The 26,994-nt window shown below is 33.0% G+C and overlaps 1 protein-coding gene across 1 annotated transcript in view; it reads left to right on the top strand.

Annotated features, from left to right (window-relative positions):
* The window catches only part of LOC133825868 (uncharacterized), a 32,031-nt gene extending 6,515 nt beyond the window's left edge, over positions 1-25,516 (top strand). Inside the window, exons 11-33 of the mRNA XM_062258760.1 lie at positions 215-339; positions 629-742; positions 975-1,020; positions 9,305-9,385; positions 9,919-10,221; positions 13,003-13,290; positions 13,464-13,556; positions 13,638-13,745; positions 13,843-13,916; positions 15,054-15,263; positions 15,337-15,482; positions 17,550-17,626; positions 17,865-17,987; positions 18,131-18,233; positions 19,417-19,454; positions 19,590-19,691; positions 20,032-20,118; positions 21,059-21,220; positions 21,765-21,836; positions 23,870-23,994; positions 24,291-24,404; positions 24,985-25,030; positions 25,205-25,516. Coding sequence (XP_062114744.1) covers positions 215-339; positions 629-742; positions 975-1,020; positions 9,305-9,385; positions 9,919-10,221; positions 13,003-13,290; positions 13,464-13,556; positions 13,638-13,745; positions 13,843-13,916; positions 15,054-15,263; positions 15,337-15,482; positions 17,550-17,626; positions 17,865-17,987; positions 18,131-18,233; positions 19,417-19,454; positions 19,590-19,691; positions 20,032-20,118; positions 21,059-21,220; positions 21,765-21,836; positions 23,870-23,994; positions 24,291-24,404; positions 24,985-25,030; positions 25,205-25,288 — 2,721 coding nt within the window. The 3' untranslated portion in view covers positions 25,289-25,516. The remainder of the gene's footprint in view (positions 1-214; positions 340-628; positions 743-974; positions 1,021-9,304; positions 9,386-9,918; positions 10,222-13,002; positions 13,291-13,463; positions 13,557-13,637; positions 13,746-13,842; positions 13,917-15,053; positions 15,264-15,336; positions 15,483-17,549; positions 17,627-17,864; positions 17,988-18,130; positions 18,234-19,416; positions 19,455-19,589; positions 19,692-20,031; positions 20,119-21,058; positions 21,221-21,764; positions 21,837-23,869; positions 23,995-24,290; positions 24,405-24,984; positions 25,031-25,204) is intronic.
* The last annotated feature ends 1,478 nt before the right edge of the window (positions 25,517-26,994 follow it).

Below are 26,994 nucleotides of genomic sequence, written 5' to 3'. Positions count from 1 at the left end.
TTGTGACTAAAAGTACATTTAATGACAACAAATTGTGATTTTTGTGACTAATAATTTTAGTCACTGACTTTATAGTGATGACATAAGTAAGATGATTTTTCTTTAGTCTTAAATTGAAAAAAAATGTGAAAAAAATAATGAAGAGATAATTATTATTTATTTATTTTTAAATTTAAATAGTGATGATGTGACAAGTATATATAATATTATGCAGGGAAGCATACATGAATGGCTGCGGTGCAATTACGACCTAAAAGATCAATATAAAGTAGACATTGTAAGCAGTTTTCAGTATCATGTAAACCTCAGTGCTAAAGGCTACAGATCTTTAATATACAGGTGAATCTAATTTATTATGTCATTTCTTTCGTATTATCAAAACATTACACCAACTGACGTGATATTGTTTTCTTAAACAGCGGGTCTTGCGTGATATAGATTTGAATGGTCAAATGAAACTGTCACGTCAGTTACTATAATGTTTTTGTGCATAATTTTGGTGCACATATCATTACTCTTTGTCGAATACTATAGGCTATAGTGAAAGTGATAGCCTATATAAATGTATAGATTTTGTTTGGATAATTTCTTAACCTATTTTTTGTTCTAATGGTCTTTAATTTATCAGTGGAGATCATGACATGGATGTTCCGTTCTTGGCAACTCAAGCATGGATAAAGTCTTTAAATTACTCCATTGTAGATGAGTGGAGGTCATGGATTGTTGAAGACCAAGTTGCAGGGTAAATTACAACACAAATTTCTTGGAGGGAAATCCTAAAGGGTCATTTAAAAAAAATTAAAATAGAAAAAGATATAGTAGTAAAGATTTAATACTCAACACTCACCTTTTCATAAGTTTCAACTTTTAAATTGTCTCTAACTTAGTTTATAATTTATTTGTTTTGGACTTTTATGATTTATCATTGTTTACAATTTTTGGATAATTCTCCATTTACATTTTGTTTCACACAGGTTCACGAGGAGTTACTCCAATCAAATGACATTTGCAACTGTTAAGGCAAGACTTATATTTGTTTATTTCCTTTTTCTATTTTGAGATTATTGTCCAACTCTTTTGGATTTAGATAGGATTAACCACTCAAATGGTGTTTAAAATATGGACAAATAAATTAATTTGTTATTTTAAAATCTTAATACATTTTTTTATAAATTTTGCAATATTAAGTTATCTATAATTAGGAGTTAGAATTCGGGTCACGACACGATACGACACAAAAATAAATGAGTTTGGGTGACATGTTTAATAACCGTGTTGTGTTCGTGTTTGAGTTTTTAACACGTTTAATAATCGTGTCGTGTTCGTGGCTTTACTTTAATAGTGTTGCGTCATAATCGAGTTAACACAAATAATTATCATAGGTTTCATAATTTTTTATATAGGTATGATTAAGTGTGTCAATTTCATGTTGTATCGTAACACATTAATCGTGTCATAATCATGTTATCGTATCGTGTCATGTGACCTGCTAAAATAATCGTGTCGTGTTTGTGTTCACTTTTTGACACGTTTAATAATCGTGTTGTGTTTTTGTTCACGTTTTTGGTACGTTTAATAATTGTGTCATGTTCGTGTTTACCTTAATCGTGTCGTGTCATAATCTTGTCAATATGAACATGACATGTTTACACGAATTGCCAGCTCTATCTATAATCAAGTTCTTTTTTTTTAAAGAAGTCATTTAATTTTGTTCAATATTTAATAAATAATCATTGTTAGATAATATAGAGTTTAATGTTGATTAGGAATAGCCTTTATTTATTAGTTTTAGTTAGGTTGATGATTGTTGTTCGGTTACTTCTCTTTTCTTGTTTTCCCTTTGTATTCTCTCGCTATATATTCCTGTACTCAAGCTCTTTTCTTTTAATTCAATTCATTCAATTTTTATTCAATTCCACATTCTCCAATTTTGGTTCTTTTCGTATTATGGTATTAGAGAGGGAAAATTGATTTTCCCTTCGATCCTCTTCCTGCTCACCGTGTTCGTCTTCTCCGACGCAGCAATGATTCGTCTCCTTTAGCTCTGACGATCTGGTTTTTCAATTCCTTTTCTCCTTTTTCGCGATATCTTTCGCTGTCATCGCCTCTCTCCTCTTGATTCTATTTTTTTCGTGATTCAACATGTCTTCTATGCCGTGAAGGGTTTGCCATCATTTTTGGAGAAGGGTTTGCCTACTGAACCAGGTGTAGGAGCAGGTTTGGAGTCTAGCATCTCAGTGGAATTTAAGATATCAGTGATGTACTTCTGCTGACACAAGTGGATCTGGTTTGGAGTATGAGTTACTTCTATGCTGAGGAAGTAGTGCAGTTGACCAAGGTCACGAATAGCGAATGCTTGGTGTAATTTGGCAACCAATTGATCAATATGGAGGGAGGAGTTGCCTGTTATGATAATATCATCAACATAGACAATGAGAAACATGTGAACAGCCGAGGTGTGCAGAGTAAACAGAGAGGAATCTGACTTGGAGTTGGAGAATCCCCAAGAGAGAAGTGCAGAACTAAGCTTTGAGAACCAGGCCCGCGGTGCCTGCTTTAGGCCATAGAGGGCTTTCCGAAGTTTACACACATAGGAGGGAGTTTCTTGATTGATAAAGCCCGGAGGCTGAGACATGTAGACATGTTCAGTTAATTCTCCATTTAGGAATGCATTATGGATGTCTACTTGTCTGAGTTTCCAACCTTTTGACAGAGCCAAAGTGAGAAGAACTCTAACAGTAGTTGGCTTGACAACTGGAGAGAAAGTGTCAAAATAATCAACTCCCTGAGTTTGAGTAAATCCCCGTGCCACTAACCTTGCTTTGTGTCTATCAACAGAGCCATTGGGGGTGGTATTTTAGCTTGAATAGCCACTTACAATCGATGATATTAGCATAAGCAGGAGGTGCAACTAGAGTCCAAGTACCATTTCTGTGTAAGGCAGCAATCTCAACTTCCATAGCATCACGCCAGGGAGCATATTGAAGAGCAGTCTTGTATGTTCGAGGAGGTACAAAAGAAGATGACAGCTGTTGGACAACATAAGCCTTCGGTTTGTGAATGCCACACTTGGAACGAGTCATCATTGGATGCGCATTGGAAGGAGGCATAGTTGCTGAGATGGGTGCCAGAATTGTCTCAGCCGAAGGTACCTGCACATGCGAAATGACTTGATCCTGCACAATAGGGTTAGTAATGCTAGTATTAACAAATTCTGTAGAGATGACAAGTGATTGCTCAATGGGAGGGGGAGAAGGAGGAAGAACATGTAAGTGAGAGGAAGAAGGGGCAGAAGGGGGAAATGAAGTAGAAGAGGATGGGGGAGAGGGAGTGAAAGAGGTGGGAAGAATAGCAGGAGTATGAGAATAAGTACAGGAAGAAGAGGGAATTGTTGAAGGAGGTGGGAGGTGATAGGGATAAGCTTTCTCATCAAAGACCACATGTCGTGTGGTGTATATCCTGTGAGATTGAGGGTCAAGGCAGACATAACCTTTGTGTTTGGTACTGTATCCCAAAAATATGCAAGCTTTAGATCTGTACTGAAGCTTGTTATCATTGTATGGTCTTAAACAGGGAAAACATAAGCACCCAAATGATCTAAAAAGAGAATAATCAAGGGTTTTGTTGTACAAAATTTGACAGGGAGATGTGAGATTGAGAAGTTTAGTAGGTAGTCTATTGATGATGTAAATAGCAGTATTAAAAGCATATAGCCAGTAATGCAAAGGAAGGGAGGCATGCGCTAACATAGCTAAGCCGGTTTCTACCACATGTTTGTGTTTTCTCTTTACTCTGCCATTTTGAGCAGAGGTGTAGGGACATGATAAACGATGATGAATTCCAGAAGCATTCAGAAAGTGTATGTAACGACCCACTAATCTAGACTACTTGGACCATTAACGAATCTATACATAAAACTTACATTTTTGCGGAAATACCATAATTTTATTGAAAACTTATGGAAACAAAGGTTACTTTCATAAAATAAGTAGGATATGGGTACCCATCGTCTTTAAAACAAAAACAACTTAAAGTAAAAAGGGTTACATAGAAAATGCAGAAAATACATTTGAAACCATAAAAAAAACATAAAGAAGACTACATCCTCGAATCGAATAACGCTCGGCCCCTTGACTCCATTCACCATCGATACACATCCTCTAAGCGTCACGAATCTTTCCACCTCTAAAGCTTATTTCCTGCACATAAACAGAAAGGAATGAGCCTAATGCCCAGCAAGGAAAAATCTAACACATAGTCATAAACATAAACATAATTTCATAATAACGTAAAGACATATCACATAATTCACTTATTATAATGGCCATTATTACTTGGGGTCCCATAGACTAAACAAGCATATGCCCATGGGATTAGTGGGGTCCTACTAGCTAAGTAGGTCATATGCCCATAACCCATTTGGGGTCTTGTTAGTCATATGGGTCATATGCCCAAGCCTACAAACATACACATATACATATCATAACACTTTTAATAACATAAAAACATATAGATAACATAAGCACATAACATATTAATTCTAGCCTATTTTCCTTACCAAAGTTACCGGGATTATGGACTGAGTTGGGACTTTTGGAACACTCCTAAAACCATAAGAAAGAGTGAGTCTAAGAAAGGAGATGAAATGAAAGAGAATAGAAAGACTAAACCATAGAAAACATACTTACCGACTTATATGCTTAAAAGCTTGGATTCCCTAACCAAAATAAGAATAAGGTTAGGGGACTGAGTAGAAGGTTTTGAGAAAGGAAATAACATAAAAATACAGAAAAGAACTAGAGTTTTGGGTTTACCTCAAAGATTGCAAGATCAATCTAACATCCACCGAAATACTATAGCACTCACTTCCCAAAGTGTTTGATAAGCTTATGATGTTTAAGCTTATAGTTTTTCCCCAAACCAAGTGTTTACACTCTCACACTCACTTAACACTAGCAGCCTCTGAACTTAGAGCAAATGGTGAATAATGGCTGGGTACTAGGTCCTATTTATAGAGTTTGGGAATGAAAATATCTTGATTTTACTTGAATAAAAATAATGGCTTTTTAGGTGAAAATCATTTGAATAATCGTTCAGCAGAGGCTGAAGACTCGTTCAGAAGATGCTGGACTGTTGAAGGAGTTTGAATGGCTGAAAGGAAATGAATTCAAAAGAGTTTGAATCCATGCTGAAGGAGGCGATATATCGCCCCCTGTAGGCGATATATCGCCTGGGCCAGTATGCCCGAGGCGACCGTGCATCGTTTCGTGTTTTCCGTATCTACGTGCTGCGACATATCGCCCCCTATAGCTGCGATATATCGGCACACGCTGAATATTTAAACACGAAATTACACATTTTTAGCTAAGTTTGAATGGAGTAAACAGCCTTGACTAAGCCCTCAACGTACTCAAAGCTGCTGACTGACCCTATAACATTCAAACTTTACTCCTTATTATATTTAATCCTCAAAAATCTTAATCCTTAATTACCATTCAAAACATGTGCTTAAAATCCTATTGGTTGATGTCTAAACCTTATAATATAATAATATAATCCTTAATATCAGTCACATTAATCAAACCTTAGGTTATACTTAATATTCTTAAACTATAGGTTAAACTTAGAAAATCTATAAGTACTACTATGAGTGTCCAAATAACTCCCGGTCTGAACCAAAAATCCAAAGTAACAAAGATAATGCTATAAATACTATCATACTACTATCTATCTTAGCTAAGTAAAGTTCTTGGACTCTACAGTGTACAAAGGAACGATACTCACCTCCATTGTCAGATTGTAATTCTTTGATAGTGGTACTGAATTGATTCTCAACAAGAAGTTTAAATTGTTTAAAGACAGGTAATGCTTGATCTTTGGTATGTAAAGGATATAGCCAAGAAAATCTAGAGTGGTCATCCAAAAATAGAATGAAATATCGAGAACCATCAATGGCTGGAATGGGGGAAGGACCCCAAAGATCAGTATGCACAAGGTCTAGAGGAGCAGTAGCTCAAGATTGAGAGATAGGGAAAGGCAATTTTTGATTCTTTGCAAATTGACAGGAAGAACAAATCAAATTTTTATTATATTTGAAGTCTTGATTACATTGAAGTAAAACATGATTGACAATGTCAGAGTGAACATGTCCTAATCTAGAATGCCAAATAGCAGCTGGAGTTGTCGAATGAGACTGGAAATGATTGATAGTAGAGGCAGGGAGATTAGGAGATCGAACTGTGGAGACATAGGCAGATTTGATCTTCAAGTCAGATTGTAAAGTATTCTTGGCTTGGAGGGTGTAGAGACCTTTGTCAAGGGAACCCTTGTGTAAAATTTTCTTCGATGGGAGATCCTTGATATTGTAAGAATTTGCAAAGAATTCAAGAAACACGTTATTGTCAGAACAAAATTTAGATACAGAAAGAAGATTATTGGACAGTTTCGGAACATGAAAGACATTGTGAAGAGCAAAGGAATTATAAGATGTTTGAATAGAAGAATGACCAAGAGATTTAATGGGAAGAGAGTTACCATTGCCAATGGTGACTGCATCAGAACCAGTATAAGCAGAAGAAGACTCAAGATTTGATGAGTGAGGAGTTAAATGGTGAGAGGCACCAGAATCGAGCAACCAAGTGTCATCCGCAACAGAATTTGCATTAGCAACCATGGCATTGATTGGTGCAGAGTGAGACTGAGAGTTGTTGGCGTGAGATGCAGTCTGCGGAGGAGGTAACTGAGGATCAAAGCGCCTGTAACAATGGTAAGCTTGATGACCAGGACGCTGGCATAATTGACAAACAATCTTGGGACCACTGGGGGTCTGGAGCCGAGATTGGGATTGTTGCGGTTGTGGTTGGAGCCGTGAGGTGCCTGAGACTGGCTACGACCTTGTGAGGAGCGATGCCAAGGTTGAGTTCTTGAAAGCTGGCTCTGTCGATTGGCCATGTTCACAACTGGGGCAGTTTCGTCTACCGAGAGTTGGTGCTCAAGCCTGGATTCATGAGCCAGAAGTAGACTAGAGACACGTTCGAAGGTGACCCCCTTTGATTTAGAAGTGATGGACACCACAAAGGAATTGTAATCGACACTAAGGTCAGCAAGTAAGTACAAAACTTGGTCACGATCAGAAACTTTTTCAGAGATGGCAGCTAGTTGATCAGTTAAACTTTTGATCTTCAAGATATAATGCATCATGGAAAACGCACCTTTCTTGATTGTCTGTAGTTGCAATCGCAGTTGCATGATTCGAGCATTTGAAGTGGAAGAGTAGAGTTGATTGAGCGCAGCCCAAGCAGCAGCACCGGTGCGATGACCGACGAGGTGAGACATCAATTCTGGGGTGAGCGAAGAGAAGAGCCAGCTGAGAATCAATCTATCCTTTCGACGCCATTGTTGAAAATCTGGATTGATGCCATCTTGACCTTCAATCGTCTGAGGTGGAGCCACAATCCTTCCCTCCAGATAGTCTTCAATGCCATTTGCATATATAACATTTTCCATTTGAGTCTGCCATAGAAGAAAGTTGCTTCGATCTAATTTCACAGCTAGGGTGTGATTCAGAGCTTGAGACAGAGCAAGAAATTGTTGTTGGTGAGGAGTGAGGGCTGAGATATTTGCGGAAGCGGTCGGAATGGACTGGTTGTTCTGATCGGGTCTTGCATGTTCTTCAGTCGGTGGATCGTTCGCCATTGAAGTTCAAGAAAGATGGGAGGGAAAGAAAGTTCAAGAAGAAGACAAGAAAGTGGGAAGATGAGGCCTGATACCATGTAAATGTGAACAAAATTGAGACAAGTTTTAGAAAGTACTCTTGATCACATTGAGAAAATGATCAGAGCTGTAAGTTGTTATTTATAGAAGAGGAACTGAAAACAAAATGACAAGAAAGCCCCTGAGAGACAAGAACTAACCGTAACTGAAAAAACCAGAAATAACAACTAACAAAACTAATCTATGTGTAAACTCTAACACCCATCACTTACTTCGCTATCTAAAAGGAAAGCCAGGGCAGAGAATTCTCTATCATACTAACTCTTCTTTGCATCTTCGAGCATTTTTAGACTGATTGGGCTTCATGTCCTCTTACCCGAAGATCCACAACCAGTTTTTGTGTCTTTCTTGGGGACTGTCTTATCTCCTAGAGATCCAAAAAGCAACCAAAAAATTCCAAAAACTCAGCAGAAGCTGAGTACCGTGCTCTTGCAGCCACTGCCAGCGAGATCACATGATTCTAATACTTATTGCAAGCTCTCCAAATACCTCAGACCTCACTTGCATTTATCTATTGTGACAACACTTCAGCAGTCCATATTGCAAACAATCCCACTTTCCATGAAAGAACCAAACACATCGAGTTGGAATACCATTTCATAAGGGACAAAATTCGAGCTTCATCTATTCGACTTATCTCTGTCAGTACCTTCAACAACCATTTCCACTCACATTTCTAAGATGACTGTGCATGACATGCATAGTCCATCTCAAGGGGTATTAGGTAGGGGTGTGCACGGTGTGGTTTGGACAGTTTGAACACTTTTTAATACACCACGTCACAAATGTGGTGTAGTAGCTAGAACATACCATGCAGTGTGATTTGGTTGCACCAAACCGACCAAACCAAACTATTTTTTGCGGTGTGGTTTGGATGGTTTTCCACAGTGTAACAATACTAAATCCTTAGTTTAAAAAAAATCCTTAATAAGTTCTAAACAACATCACAAGTTATCAATTAAGTTCAAAACAACACAAAAAACAAGTCTCCCATGAACTTCTTTTCAAAACCCTCATGGAACTTAAGTTCAAAACATCACAAGTTATAATAAACTTCTTTTCACTCCACTAAACTACCATCATGGAAGAAACCCTCTTGCTTCACATCACCTAATCAAGGGATACAACTTCATATTTGGAAGAATACGGTGCGGTGCGGTGCAAACCAAAATTTTACATCGCCAAACCGCGCACCGCACCGCGCGGTTTAGTTAAGATACAAACCATACTGAACTATTATACTTTTGACACCGCGGTTTGCGGTGTAGTGTGATGCGGTGCGGTCGGTCACCGCGGTTTGTTGGTTTAGATGCCCACCCCTAGTATTAGGAATAACCTTTATTTAGTTTTAGTTAGGTTGATGTTTGTTGTTCGGTTTGTATTCTCTCGCTATATATTCCTATACTCAAGCTCTTTTCTTTTAATTTAATTCATTAAGTTTTTATTCAATTCTGCATTTTCCAATCTTGGTTCTTTTCCTATTAATATTATCATGATGTATTTATTTGATAATTATATTACATGAATACAGGGAGCAGGGCACACAGCTCCCCAGTACAAGCGAAAGGAATGTTTTGCAATGTTGCAAAGGTGGATCGATGGAAAACCTTTGTAATGAATTTAGCTCGATATAATGTTTTATTTATTTTTAAAAAAATTTCCCTAATATGTATTTGTGTTCCTTCTAATGCAAAACTAAAAAGAACAAACGAGAGATTTTATGAAGTCTCCTACCATTTGGAACACCCATGTGAGGAACCTCTCTAAGTTTGTAAAATTATTTATATTATCTATCACACAATTATGGCCATCACTTTTTTTTTTTGTTTATATAATTTTTATATATATATAACGTTTTTTTTTTTAACTTTAACCAAATATTCTAAATATTTAACATAATATATTTTTAAAACTAATTAAAAATAAATATTTATTAATTATATTAATATAAATTTAAATATTATAAAATATTATTATTATAATAATATTTAATACAAGATTAACAATGTGTTTGAGAAGTTTAGAGAATTTTCAAAAGATTTCAGTAACTGCATATATGATTATAATGAAGAAAGCAAATTTGTCGAAGCTTGGAATAATATGCTTATCAAATATGATCTTGAGGAAAATGATTGGTTGAAACAGATGTATGACTTACGAGAGAAATGGGATTTGGTTTATGGTAGGGAGACATTTTGTGCTGATAAGACGACTACCCAAAGAAGTGAGAGTATGAACAATGCAATAAAATGTTTTGTCAATTACAAACAGAATCCTTTACGCTTTTTTGAAAATTTTGAAAGATTACTTGATTATCGTCGCTATGAGGAGTTACAAGTTGATTTCAAAGCGACCCAAAGAAAAGTAAAATTGTCATTTGAGGTTGAAATTTTGAAGCATGCATCAAGTTTTTATACACCAGCAATGTTAAACATGTTTCAAACTCAGGTTTGTGAGAGTTATGATTGTGTTATTACTTTATACGATGAGAATGAGACTGTAACGCTCTGGATAACCAAGACCGTTACACTGTGTGTTTTAAATAGTGCAAGACTTGCTAATCAAGTCATTTAGACAAAATGTGAATCCAACGTCATCAACGGATTAGAAATTAAAGATTTTGGTCACAAACAGGCTATTTTCATTAAAAATGACAGTTTAAATACATGAAAACTTTAAACATGGTTTAGATGACTTAGTTATAGCAAATTCCAAAGGTTATAAACATTTCAAGCCACTATAATGGCAAAATATACATTTTAGGTTTCCGTCCCTGTACAATTTCCCCGACCGTGGCGGCCGAGTAGCTGACAATGTACACCTCGCCCCCAGAGCTCTCCAACTCATGGTTGACTCAGCATACCCCTGCCTTACCTGCACCACGTAGCACCTGTGAGCTGAGGCCCAGCAAGAAAGCATGATATCATAGCAAGAATTAAACAAATAATCCACAATGTACAACTAGGAATTCGGAATTTCATAACATTTATCCAATCAGTGATAACACTCAGCAGACTAACAGTTTATCATCCAGACAGTCAACCAATCATATCCATAACACAATACTCACGTTCATAATCAACAAATTATCACATCCATCAAATAACATTCAGGGTCGGCGCCCTTAGTCGCACCCTCTGTTTAACACACTGTCTTCGGCTCACTTGGGCCGCCCCCAGTGTAATACTCACTGACTCCGGCCAGCTTAACCGAGCTCAGTGATAAATAAGCTGCCTCAGCTACCAGTGGCCGAGTCGCGTCCTGTGCGCAAATATTGATTTCGACACCCTTAGGCCGGTTATCGCATGTCCCATGGCATAATAATACCATCTCATCACATGATATACAAATATAGGGAGCTCTTAGTCCCATCGTATCCACATGGTTAATCACATTCACATAACAATGCATACAAACATAGGGAACACTTAGTCCCAACCTAGCCACATAATTAGGTACAGCTTTCTTACCTTTCGATTCGCTAGCTTTGATCACTTGACTCCTTGGGCACGATCCTTCTCGAGCCCTAGTGCTCACCTAAACACAATCATAGGTCAAAGTCATCACCAAACCTCAAGTCCAAAACCTAGCCTCGAGACCAATCCCGAGCCCCCGGGAAGTACTAGTTCCACCAAACAAGGTGGTGGAACCAAACCCCAAACCTTTGGTAAAAAACCCTTGCAAATAACCCTAAAATCCCTTTCTGGAAACAGGGCAGCGCTACAAGCATAACCAAATTCCCCTCAGCATACATGGCCTAGCGCTACAGCGCCCAAAGGTTAGCGCTAGTCACAGACAGGCCAACTCCAAATTTCTCTTCCTGTGATTTCCTCGAACCAAACTCAACCAAAACTTCTCCAAACCTTTGCCAACCTCAAAAACAACCTTATAAACATACTCCACTCATCCCAAGCACCCAAAAAACTCAAAACCCAATCACATGCATCTCTAATCCCAAAATTCACCATAGTTGTCCCTAAGCTCAGAAACTCGGCAAAACCAGTCAAAACATCAGAGTTAGAGGCTTAGAATTCATAACTTTAATGGAGTTTCGATTTCAAGACAACCTCTACACCTCCTTAGCTTGCTCTTCCTCACCCTTTGGCCTGAATTCCCTAAAGTTCCCATCAAACTCAGCTTATGCACCATAGTTCAAAAACCAAAACCAGAAATTGAAGAAACTATAGAACCTTACCTCAAGTGTTAGGGTGTTCCTGCTAAACCTCTGCCAATTCTCCAATCCTAGCTTAGGATTCTTGATGCTTAGCCTAACCCAGCTCTCCTCTGAGCTTTGCTCCAAGAAAACCCCAGAAAAGTGGTGAAAGAACCGCAAACCGACCCAAGAGAATACAACTTTGTTTTCCCTTCCTTTTCTCTTTTCTTTCTTTTCCCTCTTTCCTCTCTTTCAGACTTCTATTACTTTCTACAATTCCCACTAACATAAAGCCTCAGCATATCTATCCCTTGCAAGCCAAATGACCTTAATGCCCTCCCTATTAAGTCTAAACCCTTAAATCCACTTAGGGGCATTTTAGTCATTTTACCCGATTCCCACTAACTCCTCGAATGTCTCTAACATTTCCCGCTTAATTCCCGATATCTAACTAATCTCCAATTATTTTCCCCGATGTTAAAAATAGACTCCAATATACTCACTAAATTCCCATTTATACCCCTAGGCTCACCCCGAGCCAGGTATAAATCCCCGCCATGACTTTTTCGCTAATCTGCTTGCTAGGATCGTCTTGAGTCACAGATCACAGATATATCCACATAATAATGTGGTCTCAAGATTAGCCTACCAATATACACACAAGTGCACAATTACGCTCTCAATGAGCCAAATTACCAAAATACCCTCACAGCAGAGTATATAACCCCATGCATGCTTTTATCATCATATAATAATATGACCCACATAATGATGCATGTAATCACATAATAGCACAATGAATCAATTATGGCCCTCCCGGCCTCCTAATCAAGGTCCTAAACCTTATTAGGAAATTTGGGTCGTTACAAAGACATTGTTCAAGTACAAAATTTTCCCTAAGAAAAAGCATCTTCATCATATTGATGAATACGATTCAGCTGATGACACAGTGACATGCTCTTGCAAGAAATTTCAATTCACAAGTATTTTGTGTTCACATGCTCTTAACGTTCTTTCTGAAAAAAAAAATATTGAACATTCCTTCTCGATATATTTTGAAAAGATGGACAATTAAGGCAAAGGTGAGAGATGAATTGGATAATTGTGCAACAAATGACCATAGTGAAGATCCTAAAATTGCTATGGTGAATCGTTATCACGAGTTGTGTAGATTATTTCAAACTTGTGTTGTAACAAAGGCATCAAAGAGTGAGAAAGCATACAATTATGCTAAGAGTTATCTTAGAAAGATTGTGGAAGAAATTGATGATCCATCAGATGACCAAATCATACATATCTATGACGAGAATCAATATTCCAGCAGAGCGAGGAATAATATTAAAGGATTCAAGACAAAAGGAAAGGTTCGTGGTAAATCTAGCAGGCCAAAATGAGCTCTTGAAAAAGTTAGAAAGAATAAAAAAGTTGAGCGCAATGAAGTTTCTACACATCAGAAATTATATATTATATCTACATTTCATAGTAATTTAAAAAATTATGTCTCTATAATTTAATTATTTGTGCTATGCTTTTTTAGAACGAAGGATCAAGTGGAAGTGGAAAGAAATTTAATCAAAGTAGCTTTGATGATCCACATCAACATGATCCATTCATTTTTGGTGCATCACAAGTATGTAACTGTTTTTTTATTATTTAATATTTAATTTTTATGCCAATTATTGTTTTAATTGACGTAAGATTCTTTGTTTAGGCTTCATCTCATTTTGGAAGAGATAGACAACTTCATTTTGAAGTCTCTCTTGCTCAACAACCATTGCAAAATTCAGAGTTATGTATATCTCCACTTAATCTTAACCCAGTACGTATAATATTTATTTATTTTAAAATGTATATATATATATAATTCTTCTCATTAATATAATGTTTTGAGAGAATAACACATTATTACTTTGTAGCATGAAAGTCAAAATGCTTACACTAATCTAAATAACAATATCAACATGATGGAATTGCTACAGCATGTACATTTGTATTTCATACTTTATTTACTGAATATATATATATATTTATCTTATACATATCTAATCTATTAATTATGTTTGTCTATTTTATGATCTACGGGCTCATTCATTTCATACAAGCTTTGAACTTCCTCAAAATCCACCAAACTCTTGAAGGAAGACACTTATATTAAAAGTTGAAGATAAAGGCTCATAGTAAAATAACTAAATCACTTTTTATGCAAAGATTTTATTGACAATTCTTAAACATGTTATTATTTAAGTTTTGATTAATTTCACTCCTTATTTCTTTTTTATTTTTCTATAGTAATCATTATGATATTTTCACAACTACTCTTTTAAATACTACTATTGGCTTCTTTTTTTTGACAAAACTACTGCTATGCTTTTGTGTCTACATTTTAGCACTAAAAAAAGCCATAAAAAAAAAAAACTTTACCACAAGATTATGGTATAAAAGAAAAAAAAATTAGTTTAATTAAATGACAATAACATTTATATAAAAGAAAAACGACTCACGGTTTATATAAAAGAAATGAAAAAAATAATTGGTTTAATTAAATGATAATAATATTTATATAAAAGAAATAGCTACTGTAAATATATAAAAAAATTGAATAAGTTATATAACAACACTTAAAAAAAAAAGGAGTAATTAACAAAAATTAAATAAACCCAAATATCGTAATAATATATATTATATTATATATATCCTTGAGCTAAAAAAAGGAAAAGAAACAAAAAAATGTAGAATATTATCAAAACAAAAATGGAATTGATTAAAAATACATATAGACTAGACTTGTATGTACACGTCAACAAAAATAATAAGACAGATGACTGTAGTAAGAGTAATTGGTTAAATGAAAAAAGAAATAAAAAAAGAAATATAAAATTAAACAGAAACTAACGGAGGATAACTAACGGTAATTGAGTGTTAGGTTTGATTGGATAAATCATTAAATGATTTGTCACAAAATCATGGGTGGACAAACAATGGTACACAAATCTTGGACAGAGGATCCTCATCCATCAGTTACTCACCATGGACCATATCATTAATGTCATCTTGTTTTTTTGTTTTTCAAATGCTATAGACTTAAATATGAAATTTATAACCAATTGATTAAATTTCTTTGAGTAAGGGGTCAGCACCGACAAAAGAAAAGAAAAAGAATAAGCCAGAACTCAACAAAGCTACAATCCATGGCGACTCAACCTCTTCTTCTTCTTCTTCTTCCTCTACTACTCTTCATTCTGTTACAGCCCTGTACCTTACAGCTAGTGCTGTCTGCCTCCATAGTCAAGTATCTCCCTGGTTTTCAAGGACCTCTGCCTTTTCATCTTGAAACAGGGTACGTAAACTTTACTATATATATATATATACATATATACTATATATGAATGGTGAAATATGTATATATATAGGTATATCGGAGTTGGTGAATCGGAGGACACCCAGCTTTTCTACTACTTTGTAAAGTCGGAGAGAAGACCAGGCAAAGATCCTCTGTTGTTGTGGCTCGCAGGAGGCCCTGGTTGCTCTGCTTGGTCTGGCCTTGTCTACGAAATAGGTAACTATATACACAAATATATATATATATATATATGTGAGAATATTTTGGTTTCATCTTAAGCTTTACTGCTGGGCTATCTGTATTTCTTGACCCCGTGAACAGATTTTGGCTTGATTTTTTTTATGATTATATATATTGTAATTATTTAGAGCATTCTGCAAATTTTAAAAAAATTCTAGATAATTTACAGTACCAAAAACCAAATTTCCGGTTTGCTTACTTAGAAATATATATATATATATATATATTTAGAGAGAGATGGGATGACATTTGATTTCAACTCTTGCTTGCTCTAGAATCAATAAAATGCAAATAGAATGGTGAAAAAAATAAGAGATTTATTTTCTTAAACATGGATTGGTTCAAGATTATTAGATCAACTCTGAAATTCTGTTTTTAATAATTACCAGATTAATTAAACAATGAATTAATTAAAATGCGGAATGGTAATTAGATGTTTACACAAAAAGCAATTCTGTCGAGACAGAATCCGAACTTGTCACGACAGAACTGAACACAAAAATTAAAGAACACAGCGAATTTTTACAAGGTTCATAAACCCTTTCGGATATCCTACTCCTTGGGGCCACGCCCAGAGAATAAACCAATTAGTAAAGAAACAAAGTGTACAAAAGCATTGACTTAAACAATGTAAGACTCCCTCTTAAACTATTGCTGCAATCTTGTTGTACTCTTCTCTACGAATCTGGTTTGATGAAACGCTGATTCTCTTGAACTCCCTTCAAAGAACAGAGAGTGCACACTTCCTCCCGAAGTGAGACTTAGATGGAATCCTCTCCCGAAGATCCTTATGAATACGTTCACAATAGACACTATCTGTTTACAATGGACTAGATAGATATCCACAAGTACACTCAGCACTCTCACAAAGATTAATGTGAACAAACTTAATCTCTACAAATAAAGACACTCTTCAAATAATGTTTACAAATATTGAAAATGGAAGAGGTGAAAAATCCAAAGGCCTTGGCAAGGTATTTATAGGAAGGGAAAACGACCAAGGCCATGATTTTCTGGTATCTTTGAAATCAATTTGCGAATTCCTTTGATTTAGGAAAACAGCCAGCCAGATGGATTCTGTGTTGACAGAAACGGAAACTGATGAGTCAGCAACGTAATCCGTTTGATCTGGCAGAACGAACATGGTCATTTTTCTTGACCATGTTCATTTTCGACTCCTTCTTTATTTCCAGGATAACCATAATCCCATATAATCCCTGAAAATAATCTCAAGATATTTGCACAATATATTTTTACCAAAAATTGATTATTTGAGATAAATAAGGCAACAAATATATTCACATTTAGAGATCTTTTCACATTACAAAATCAGCTGAAAATATTGCCAAATAAAACCGAAAATCAATATGGAGATACTACTGATTTTCCTTAATAACTTTAAAATATTTTGTCTAAAATAAAGTTAGTCAAAAAAGGACTTTACAAACTCAATGTTAGTTTAGTCATAAGTGACTAGGGATGTAAATGGGGCGGGTCTACCCCGCCCCACCCCGCTTCCGCCCCGCCCCGCCCCTCCCGGCAAACATTTTGCCCCGCCCCGCCACGCCCCGATTAGTTTCTTGGAGTGGGGCGGGTCTGCCCCGCCCCATTTTCCCCATTTAACTTTTTCTTTTAAGAAATATTAAATTATAATTTTAGAATTTTCTCCAAGCCTAAATATTATTTTTTATTGTAATCTTTATATTTTACACTTGGTATCAACTACACCATCAAATATTATATTTTGTTTTTTTATTTTAAAATTTGCAAAATAAATACAAGAATAAGGATGGATTATATAAAATATATTTTTCAATATTTATAATTCTTTCTAGTCTATATAGAATTAAAAATATTCTAAACCACATATAAAATGTCAATTTTACGTACTATGTATATAAGTAGCATGAGAAAATTGAGTTAGAGTATAAAAAAAAAAAAATTGAGGCGGGGCGGCCCCGCCCCGCCGCCCTATTTTACCATGCCTATAAGTGATACACTATAATTGACAAAAATATATCATCCTTGGTTTGTGTATTTTAGGTCCACTAAATTACAAGATTGAGAAATACAATGGAAGCCTACCCAAGTTGATCTTGAATCGCTACTCCTGGACAAAGGTGATGATGCTATATGTACTTTGAATAATGATATGTGCACCAAAATATTCCATCAATTGATGTGACACTGTTTTTTTAAAATAGTTAGTCTCGTCTCAAATAAATTTGATTGGTTAAATGTAACTCTCATCTCAGTTGGTGTAATATTTTGGTGCATATATCATTACTCATGTACTTTTCTTCGTCTTTATAAATATTGTAAATATTATACACTTGTATTTGATGGCGTAATGTACAGGTGTCCAATATAATATTTGTAGACTCGCCGGTTGGTACTGGATTTTCATATTCAAAAACTTCATCAATAAATCACTGGAATGATTTTAAACAACTGGACGACCTTTTCCAATTTTTCAAAAAGGTAGAAATAATTAAACATCTTGTGCTATTCTATTGCATTTTATTTATTTTAAGGAGAGTTGTTAGGTATATTACCTAATGTTAAATCTGTCATTTATCTTTAAAATCATATTATTAATATTTGAATTGTAAATACTCATGCAGTGGCTGATTAATTATCCAGAGTTTATCTCCAATCCTGTTTATATTGCTGGAGATTCTTTCGCTGGGATGATTGTCCCTGCCCTTTGCCAACTAATCTCAAATGGTATGAAAAATCGGCAACTATAAATGATAGGGTAAATATTGTTACCTTGTGTTTTATTGAAATGCATACTTAGTACTCTATAATTTCAATAATGCTCATCTAATACCATGTAATTTGAAACTATACATATTTAGTATCCTGGACTTAAATTTTATCAATATGACAAACTGACATTAATTATATGGGTTTTAAATTCAAATGTAACTACTTAATTATATATAATTGATGACAGTTTTGTCATATTGTTAAAATTTAGTCTTCAAATTTGAGTTCAGGGTACCAAATATGCACAATTTCAAATTAGAGAATATCAAATGAGCATTATTGAAAATATAAGGTACCAAAATTTTATATAGATAAAACACAGGATACCAAATGATTATATACCCTAAATAATAATTAAAGATTAATACTACATATACTTCCAATTTACAAACAAAATATGTACACTATGATAAGTCATTAATATAAACAATTTATTATTTTAATGTCGGACTCTCACATTTAAATGATATGATTATAAATAAGGGAATTTTCTCATTTGGTACCCTATGTTTTTGCAAAGTATCATTTTGGTACCCTCTTTTTTCAATAATGTTCATATGACACCATATATTTTAAAATCATATATATTTGATACTCTAGACTCAGATTTAACAAATAAAATTTTATCAATATGATCGAACTGTCATCAGTTATATGTAATTAAGTAATTATATTTGAAGTTGCATCTCGTAGAATTTGATTAAATTGAAAAAAAATTATTAATTAAATTTGAATTTAGGATACCAAATATGTACGATTTTAAAATACAAGGTACTAAATATGTATAATTTTAAAATAAAAAGTATAAAATGAGCACTATTGTGAACACAATGTACCAAAATAATACTTTACAAAAACACATGATACCAAATGGTTACCTACCCTATAAATACTCACATATCATAGTATGCATATTTGAATTAGGTGTGTTTGTATTGTTTCATAATTAAAAAAAATGCAAGAATTAATGGGTTGACAAGATATACATCTATCTACCTAGCTATAATGGCAAAATTTTACTATTTTTTACACTTGTTTGTTTACTGAAGAACAAAAGTAATATTCAATATTTTAGTTAAAACACAATGACAAATTTGAAGCACTAGAGCTAATAATCACTTAAAATCTTGCTATGTAGGGATTAAGGAAAGCACCCTACCATCTATAACTCTAAAGGTTATCAAATTATTATTATTACATCTATTGAAATACTTTTCTTTCATATTGAAAAAAGTTATTTTATGAAGGTTAAAATGTGTCAAATTAATTTCTCAAATAAAAAAAGTCAAATTAATGGTTTAATTTTTTCAGGGATACATACTTGGGAACCCTCTAACAGATCATTCAACAAACCAAAATTACAAAATCCCATTTACACATGGAATGGCACTTATTTCTGATGAACTCTACAAGGTGAATGGTTAAATATGATTAATTATTAAAAAGCATAGTTGTGGAATATAATTTTATAGTATTCAAAGTTAGATTATGTAATTATATAAATTTATATATAAATATAAGAGTAATTTGTGAAAATGAACTATTTTTTTATGTCATTTTGTATTCTGACTTAGTTTTGATTATTTCTTTTTGTCAAATAACATCTGTCTAAAATTTCAACCAGCTGTCTGGAGTGTTGGAGGTCATTTTGCAAAAATTTATCAAAACTAGACCAGAATACTAAATGACTTAAAAAAAATAGGTTATTTTGCCGACAAACCCTAAATATAAACATTTATTTTTGTTCTTTCAGTCCCTGGAGAATAGTTGCCAAGGAGAGTATAAGAACATAGATCCCCACAATACCAAGTGTTTGAAAACTTTCCAATACTACCAAAAGGTAACTTGTACTTACTAAGGAAGTTGAATAGTATGATATTAATAATTATGTAGATAATAAAAATTCTTAATTTTAACCAGTTTTTTTTTTTAATGTTAAATTTAACAAAATTTTTTTATATTTAACAGAATATTTTTATATTTAAGGGTAGTTTGTAAATGTTTAAATAAAATAAAATAATTAAATTAGGATATTTTTGAAATATTTTACAATGATAATTATTTAAAAATAATAAATAATTAAACAAATTAAAGTATGATATTTTTGAGATATTTTACAATAATAATTATTTAAAAATAATAAATAAATTATTTAATTAAATTATGATATTTATTTAAAATTTATATGACATTAATATAAATTTAATAAAAATAATTAATAAATTCTATAAATAAAACTAAGAAAATAATTATCATTATTATTATAATTAAACAAACTAAAATAGAATATTTTTGAGATATTTTATAATGATAATTATTTGCTTAATTTTATTTATAGAATTTATTAAATATATATTAATGTCATATAAATTTCAAATAAATATCCTATTTTAATTAAATAATTATTATTATAAAATATCTCAAAAATATCATATTTTAATTTATTTAATTATTTATTATTTATAAATAATTATCATTGTAAAATATCTCAAAAATATCTTTTTTAAAAAAAATTTAATTTTTAATTTAATTTTATTTAAGTTTAAGTGATGTTTACAAACTACCGTTAAATATAAAAATATTTCGTTAAATTTAACATTAAAAAAAATAAAAAACTGTTAAAACCAAAAATTTACGTCATTATATAGTTCAGCAGACACAATTTTAGGTTCACCACTTGATCAAACACAAACTAGATTCAATGGTCAAGATTATAGGTTCCTTCTACGTTTGCATAAGTATTTGATTATTATTATTATTATTATGATTTCTATTTACAGTGCATTACAGGAATTCATGAAAATCATATTCTGGAACCGGATTGCCCTCGTGATCGTTCTCTAAAACCTCATAAAATTAGAAGATGGTTGAATCAAATGAATTCTAAAGTGTTTCTCCTTTCTGATGATGATGATTCACCATTTCCTCCATTCGGTTGTCGAGTAAGTAGAAAATCCATCAACTTGACTACTACACACAGTACATATATATAGAGGACAATTCTTCTACAGTAGCTTCACTTTAAGCTCTACCAGTAGGGCTCTTAGTGTTTCTTGATCCGTGAACAGTTTTCGGCGCGACTTTTTTTTATGACCGTGTATATTGTAGCTATTTAGAGCATCCTGCAAACTTTTAGAAAATTCCGAATAGTTTACAATACCGAAAACTAGGTTCAAACATGTTGTTTTCTACGCGCATAAAAAAAATTAATCACGCGTGCAACATATTTGAACCTAGTTTTCGGTACTGTAAACTATTCGGAATCTTCTGAAAATTTGCAAGATGTTCTAAATAACTACAATATAAACGGTCATAAAAAAAATTGTGCCGAAAACTGTTCACGGGTTGTAAACACTGAGAGCCCTACCGGTAGGGCTTAAAGTGAAGCCCTATAGAAAAATTCCCCAATATATATATATAATCTTTGTTTAAGTCCAAACTCGATCTTATATACTAATAACTCATACGTTTTCTGGGTATGTCTAGAGCTATGATCACCAGCTTTCTCGTTATTGGGCTAACAATGGTGATGTTCGCAAAGCACTTCACATAAGAAAGGTATGTGATCGTTCTTTGTATGATTGTCATCTTCTAGTTATGTCAAGTAAGCATCACCATTAGATTTCACCAACTATATCATCTGACTAACAACAAAGACTATTCTTTCGAGTATATATATAGAATTGTACATGTGTTATGTCCACAACACTACTTCAAAAACATCATTTTATGACATTTCTTTTTGGCGCTCACCTAGATGCGAGTCCTAAAAACCGTTTTTGGAGCGAGTCCTTAAAGAATTTCTTTTAGGGCTCGCGGAGCGAGCCCTAAAAACTATGTGTGTCCTAAAAGTTTGATTTTTTTTTAACAAACATATCTCCTGGACTTTTTAGGACTCGCAATTTTCCGCGAGCCCTAAAAACTATGTGTCCTAAAAGTTTGAATTTTTTTTTTAACAAACACCTCCGAGACTTTTTAGGACTCGCAATTTTCTTTTAGGGCTCGCGGAGCGAGTCCTAAAAACTATGTGTCCTAAAAATTTGAACTTTTTTTAACAAACACCTTCTGGACTTTTTAGGACACTCATTGGGAGTCCTTAAAGAATTTTTAGGACACACAGTGCGAGCCCTAAAAACTTATGTGTGTCCTAAAAGTTTGAATAATTTTTTTTTAACAAAAGTTTTATTATTATTTATTAAAAAAAACAAAAAAAATCACTCAGCCCCTTTTTCTCTCTCTCTCCTCGGTTCCCTCTCTCTCTGTCCCGAAGTTCATTCTCTCTCTCCCCCTCTCTCCTTGCGTCGTCTCTGCCAAGGCCGAACGGCCGCCGTCCCGTCTTCGACCACCGCCACGCACCAGACATCCGACGCGCCGTCCCCCGAAACCCCCAACCCCCGAAGATGGACACCTCACGCACGGCCTAAGGCCCTCAACGGGGCACTCGAAGTTCTGTCGTTCATGGGTTTCTCCCAAACTTTCTGAGCACTTTCCGGCCACCACGAGCTGAACCACCACCACCACCACCATACTCCTTGCTTCTTGGGCTTCAAAACCCACTAAAAAATCAGACTCAATGGTCACTGGAGTTGGAAGTCAATGCTCGTCTGAATCCATGGTGATTTCTGAACCTTCAAGCGTAGATCCGAGCTTTTTTGAACCATTTCAAACTAAATCATCGCCACCATGACATTTTCCTTGGCTTGGGCTTTAAAACCTAATAGTTTGTTTTCCGAACCACCAGCTTTGAATTCATATAATACAATACTAGATATTTAATTATTATATTATTATAAATTTAAATGTTATAAAATATTATTATTATAATTATATATAATACAAGACTAGGTATTTAATAATTATATCAATATAAATTTAAATATTATAAAATATTATTATGATAATAATATATAATCATAATTCTTTACTAATTATATTAATATGAATTCAAATATTATAAATAATTATAATTATAATTATAATAATATTTAATACAATTAAGACTAGATATTTAATATTTATATTAGTATAAATTTAAATATTATAATAATATATAATCTTAATTTTTATTAAAAAAATTAGAATATATGTTTAAAAATGTTATATTATTATATATAATAGTATTATATTATTTGAAATTTATATGACAATGATATAAATTTATTAAATATAATTAAAAATTCTATAAATAAAACTAACTAAACAACATGCATTGCACGTTGCTTGTCTAGCCAAGTAGACTCGAGTGAGAAATTAATACTTGGTCTTAGCGAAACACGTGTGCAACAATGTAATTTTTAATGAGATACATGTTGATCACGTGAGTGACATGTGCTGGAAATGAATTTCAACAAGCACCAATTAGTTTTAAGTTGGATTCTCAATCTTACTTTAAAAAGTTTTCTATATGGTGTCAAAGTAAGGTTTTCTCATTTCTTCACCCTTCATGATGAAGTGAACTTTTTTGTACATGTTGAATATTTTGAATTGTGTCAAACCAATTAGGGCGATGTGTATACCCGTAAATTTTTCTTAATTATTAATTATTTATTTTTTAAATAAAGGTAGTGATGTGACGAGATAATTTTATGCAGGGTAGCATACATGAATGGCTGCGATGCAATCTCGACCTAAGAGATCAATATAAAAAAGACATTGTAAGCAGCTTTCAGTATCATGTAAACCTTAGTGCTAAAGGCTACAAATCTTTAATATACAGGTGAATCTAATTTATTAGGTCATTTCTTTCATAATATGTGGAATGAGTAATGATATGTGCACCAAAATATTACACCAACTGATGTAAAAACAGTGGGTCCCGCGTGATATAAATTTGATTGGTCAAATGAAACTGTCACGTCAGCTTATGTATACATAATTTTTGGTGCATAATTTTGGTGCACATATCATTACTCTTTGTAGAATACTATAGGTTATAGTAATAGCCTATATAAATGTATAAATTTTGTTTGGATAATTTCTTAATTTGTATTTTGTTCTAATGTTCTTTATCAGTGGTGATCATGACATGACTGTTCCGTTCTTGGCAACTCAAGCATGGATAAAGTCTTTAAATTACTCCATTGTAGATGAGTGGAGGTCATGGATTGTTGAAGACCAAGTTGCAGGGTAAATATGCACATCACAAATTGCTTGGAAGGAAATCCTAAAAGAACATTACTTTTAAAATTAAAATAGAAAAAGATATAGGTCTTCTTCGGTAACATTTAAAAAATTGGTTTTTTATTTAATTAATTAAAAATTTAACCATTAAACACAAAAAAAGTGTTTGGTAATTCTATTTTTATTTATTATTTTTTTAAAAATTAATTAAAATTCATTAGATTTTAAAAATAGAATTTTTTCACTTTTAAATTTTTTTAAATCGTTTTCGACTTTTCGTTTTTTTTTTCTTCTCTTCTTCAAATCAACACCTCATTCTATATTGTTAAACAAAAAATAAAAATAAAAATAAAAATTATCAAACGCATTTATTATTTTTTGTTTTTAAAAACAAAAAACAAAAATAGTTAACAAACATATTTTTATTTTTGTTTCTTTATTTTTAACAACAAATATCTCCATTTTTGTGTTTAAAAATTTCAAAAATAAAATTTTTACCTAACACAACCATAGTAATAAAGGTTTAATATTCAACACTCACATTTTCATAAGTTTAGATTATAATTTATTTGTTTTGGACTTTCAGGTTCACTAGGAGTTACTCCAATCAAATGACATTTGCAACTGTTAAGGCAAGGCTGAATGTTTATTTTTAAGAACAAAATATATTTGTATAAATTTTGCAAGATTAAGTTATTTATAATCAAATTCTATTAATTATTTTTTTAAAAAAAAATTATTTAATTTTGTTCAATATTTAACCAAATAATCATTGATTTGATAATTATATTATTACATGAATGCAGGGAGCAGGACACACAGCTCCCCAGTACAAGAAAAAGGAATGTTTTGCTATGTTTCAAAGGTGGATCAATGGTAAACCTTTGTAATGAATTTAGCTCGATATTATGTTTTATTTATTTCAAAAAATTCCTTCTAAAAAAGCAACTATAAAAAGAATAAATGAGGGATTTATCTATAGTCTATATATAAGTTTGTAAAATTATTTATATTATCTACTACACAATTATGGCCAACACATTGAAAATGCGTGTAGTTTTTCTTATATGAATTTATACATTTTTGAATCTTGTGTATTGTTTCATTATCTTTTTGGACCATGTGTTTTGATAAATTCATTTTTGGACACTGTGTTTTGTAAAATGGTTCAAATAGCCCATTAAACCCAATTTTGATGAAGAAAAATTTGAATATAATAATACAGTTATTAGGAAAAATGATTTTGTTTTGTTTTAAATTGTTAGTTTGGTGAATTATTTGTAATTTCAGCTCAGAAAACTTTGACCAAAATCGAGTTTAGGGTTATATTTGAACTATTTTACAAAACATAGGGTCCAAAAAGTCATTTGTCAAAATACAGAGTCCAAACATGTAATTTGTCAAAACACAGAGTCCAAAAAAGTATAAACCCTTCTTATATTATATTGACACTATTAATTAGTTCATCTTATATATAATTGGTTTTTCAAATGGTAGACCAAGACATACCAAACATCCACCAAGTTACATATAATAGCAAATGAATTTACCTTTCTTACCCAAAAACCAAGTTACTACTTGATCTCATTTTCTTCACTATCTTGTACTTTAGAAAAACAAAAGCACACACGAGTACCAACCCAATACATGCTTACACCATAATTACATTATAAACCTAAAAAATTACAATATTTACTAGGCCCCAAATAAAAAAGGCCTCAAGTTTTAGAAAATATCACTTTTTATTAAAAAAAATCTCAAATTTGTAAAAATACCATTTTATTTATAACTATTACAAAAATATCATCTTTTATAAAGTTTACACTATAAGAGCACCTTCAATAGAGTTCCAAAAAGGTGGTGCATTGTTATATGTAGCACATTTTAACAAAATTATCACTCCAATAATGTTCTAAAATGTGTGACAAATTTAGCACATGCTAAAATTTGTGCCAAATTCGGCACAGGATATAGCATGAGCCAAATTTGGCACAACAATTAATGCCACTTTTTTATTTATCATATTGTCATTAATTCATGAATTAACAATTAGTAACTTATTTACAAGTCTGATTTACTCTTGTAAATCAGCCTTCCATCCACTCATTTCAATCCACGGGGTGCCAGAGTTTAGTTGGCCCAAACTTCTTTGAAAAAGTTGCGTTCTTTCAAAAGTTAAAGTGTTTGGTTGGTTGTTAACCTTAAAAATTTGCAAAAGAGAAGACATTATCATGTGTAATTTAAAAACAAAGTGCTTTCGAAGGACTCTCCTTTCTAGATCTCGGTAGAGATTGGGATTGTTTCCTTAGGTGTTCTATGTTCTAGGTCCTTGTTTGCGGTTTGGTTCTTGGGTGGTTTTTGTTGTTTCATGTTTAGCTCCGTTTTTTGTATCCACAGTTTTTCTTCACCTTAAGTGAGGGCTCCTACACCTAATAAATGTAGGATAAGGTCACTGAACATGTGATCTTTGTCTCTTTTTTAAAAAAAAAAAAAAATTCAAAATCAATAAAGTTTTCTCTCTAAATCTTTAGGCTCCTCCCAGAGAGATTCCTGCAAAACCAAGGCCCAATTTCAAATTGGGACAGTAGCTAGCAAT

Source organism: Humulus lupulus, chromosome 3 (genome assembly GCF_963169125.1).
Source record: "Humulus lupulus chromosome 3, drHumLupu1.1, whole genome shotgun sequence".
Taxonomy (NCBI): Eukaryota; Viridiplantae; Streptophyta; class Magnoliopsida; order Rosales; family Cannabaceae; genus Humulus; species Humulus lupulus.
This window is presented reverse-complemented; position numbering and strand designations above follow the sequence as displayed.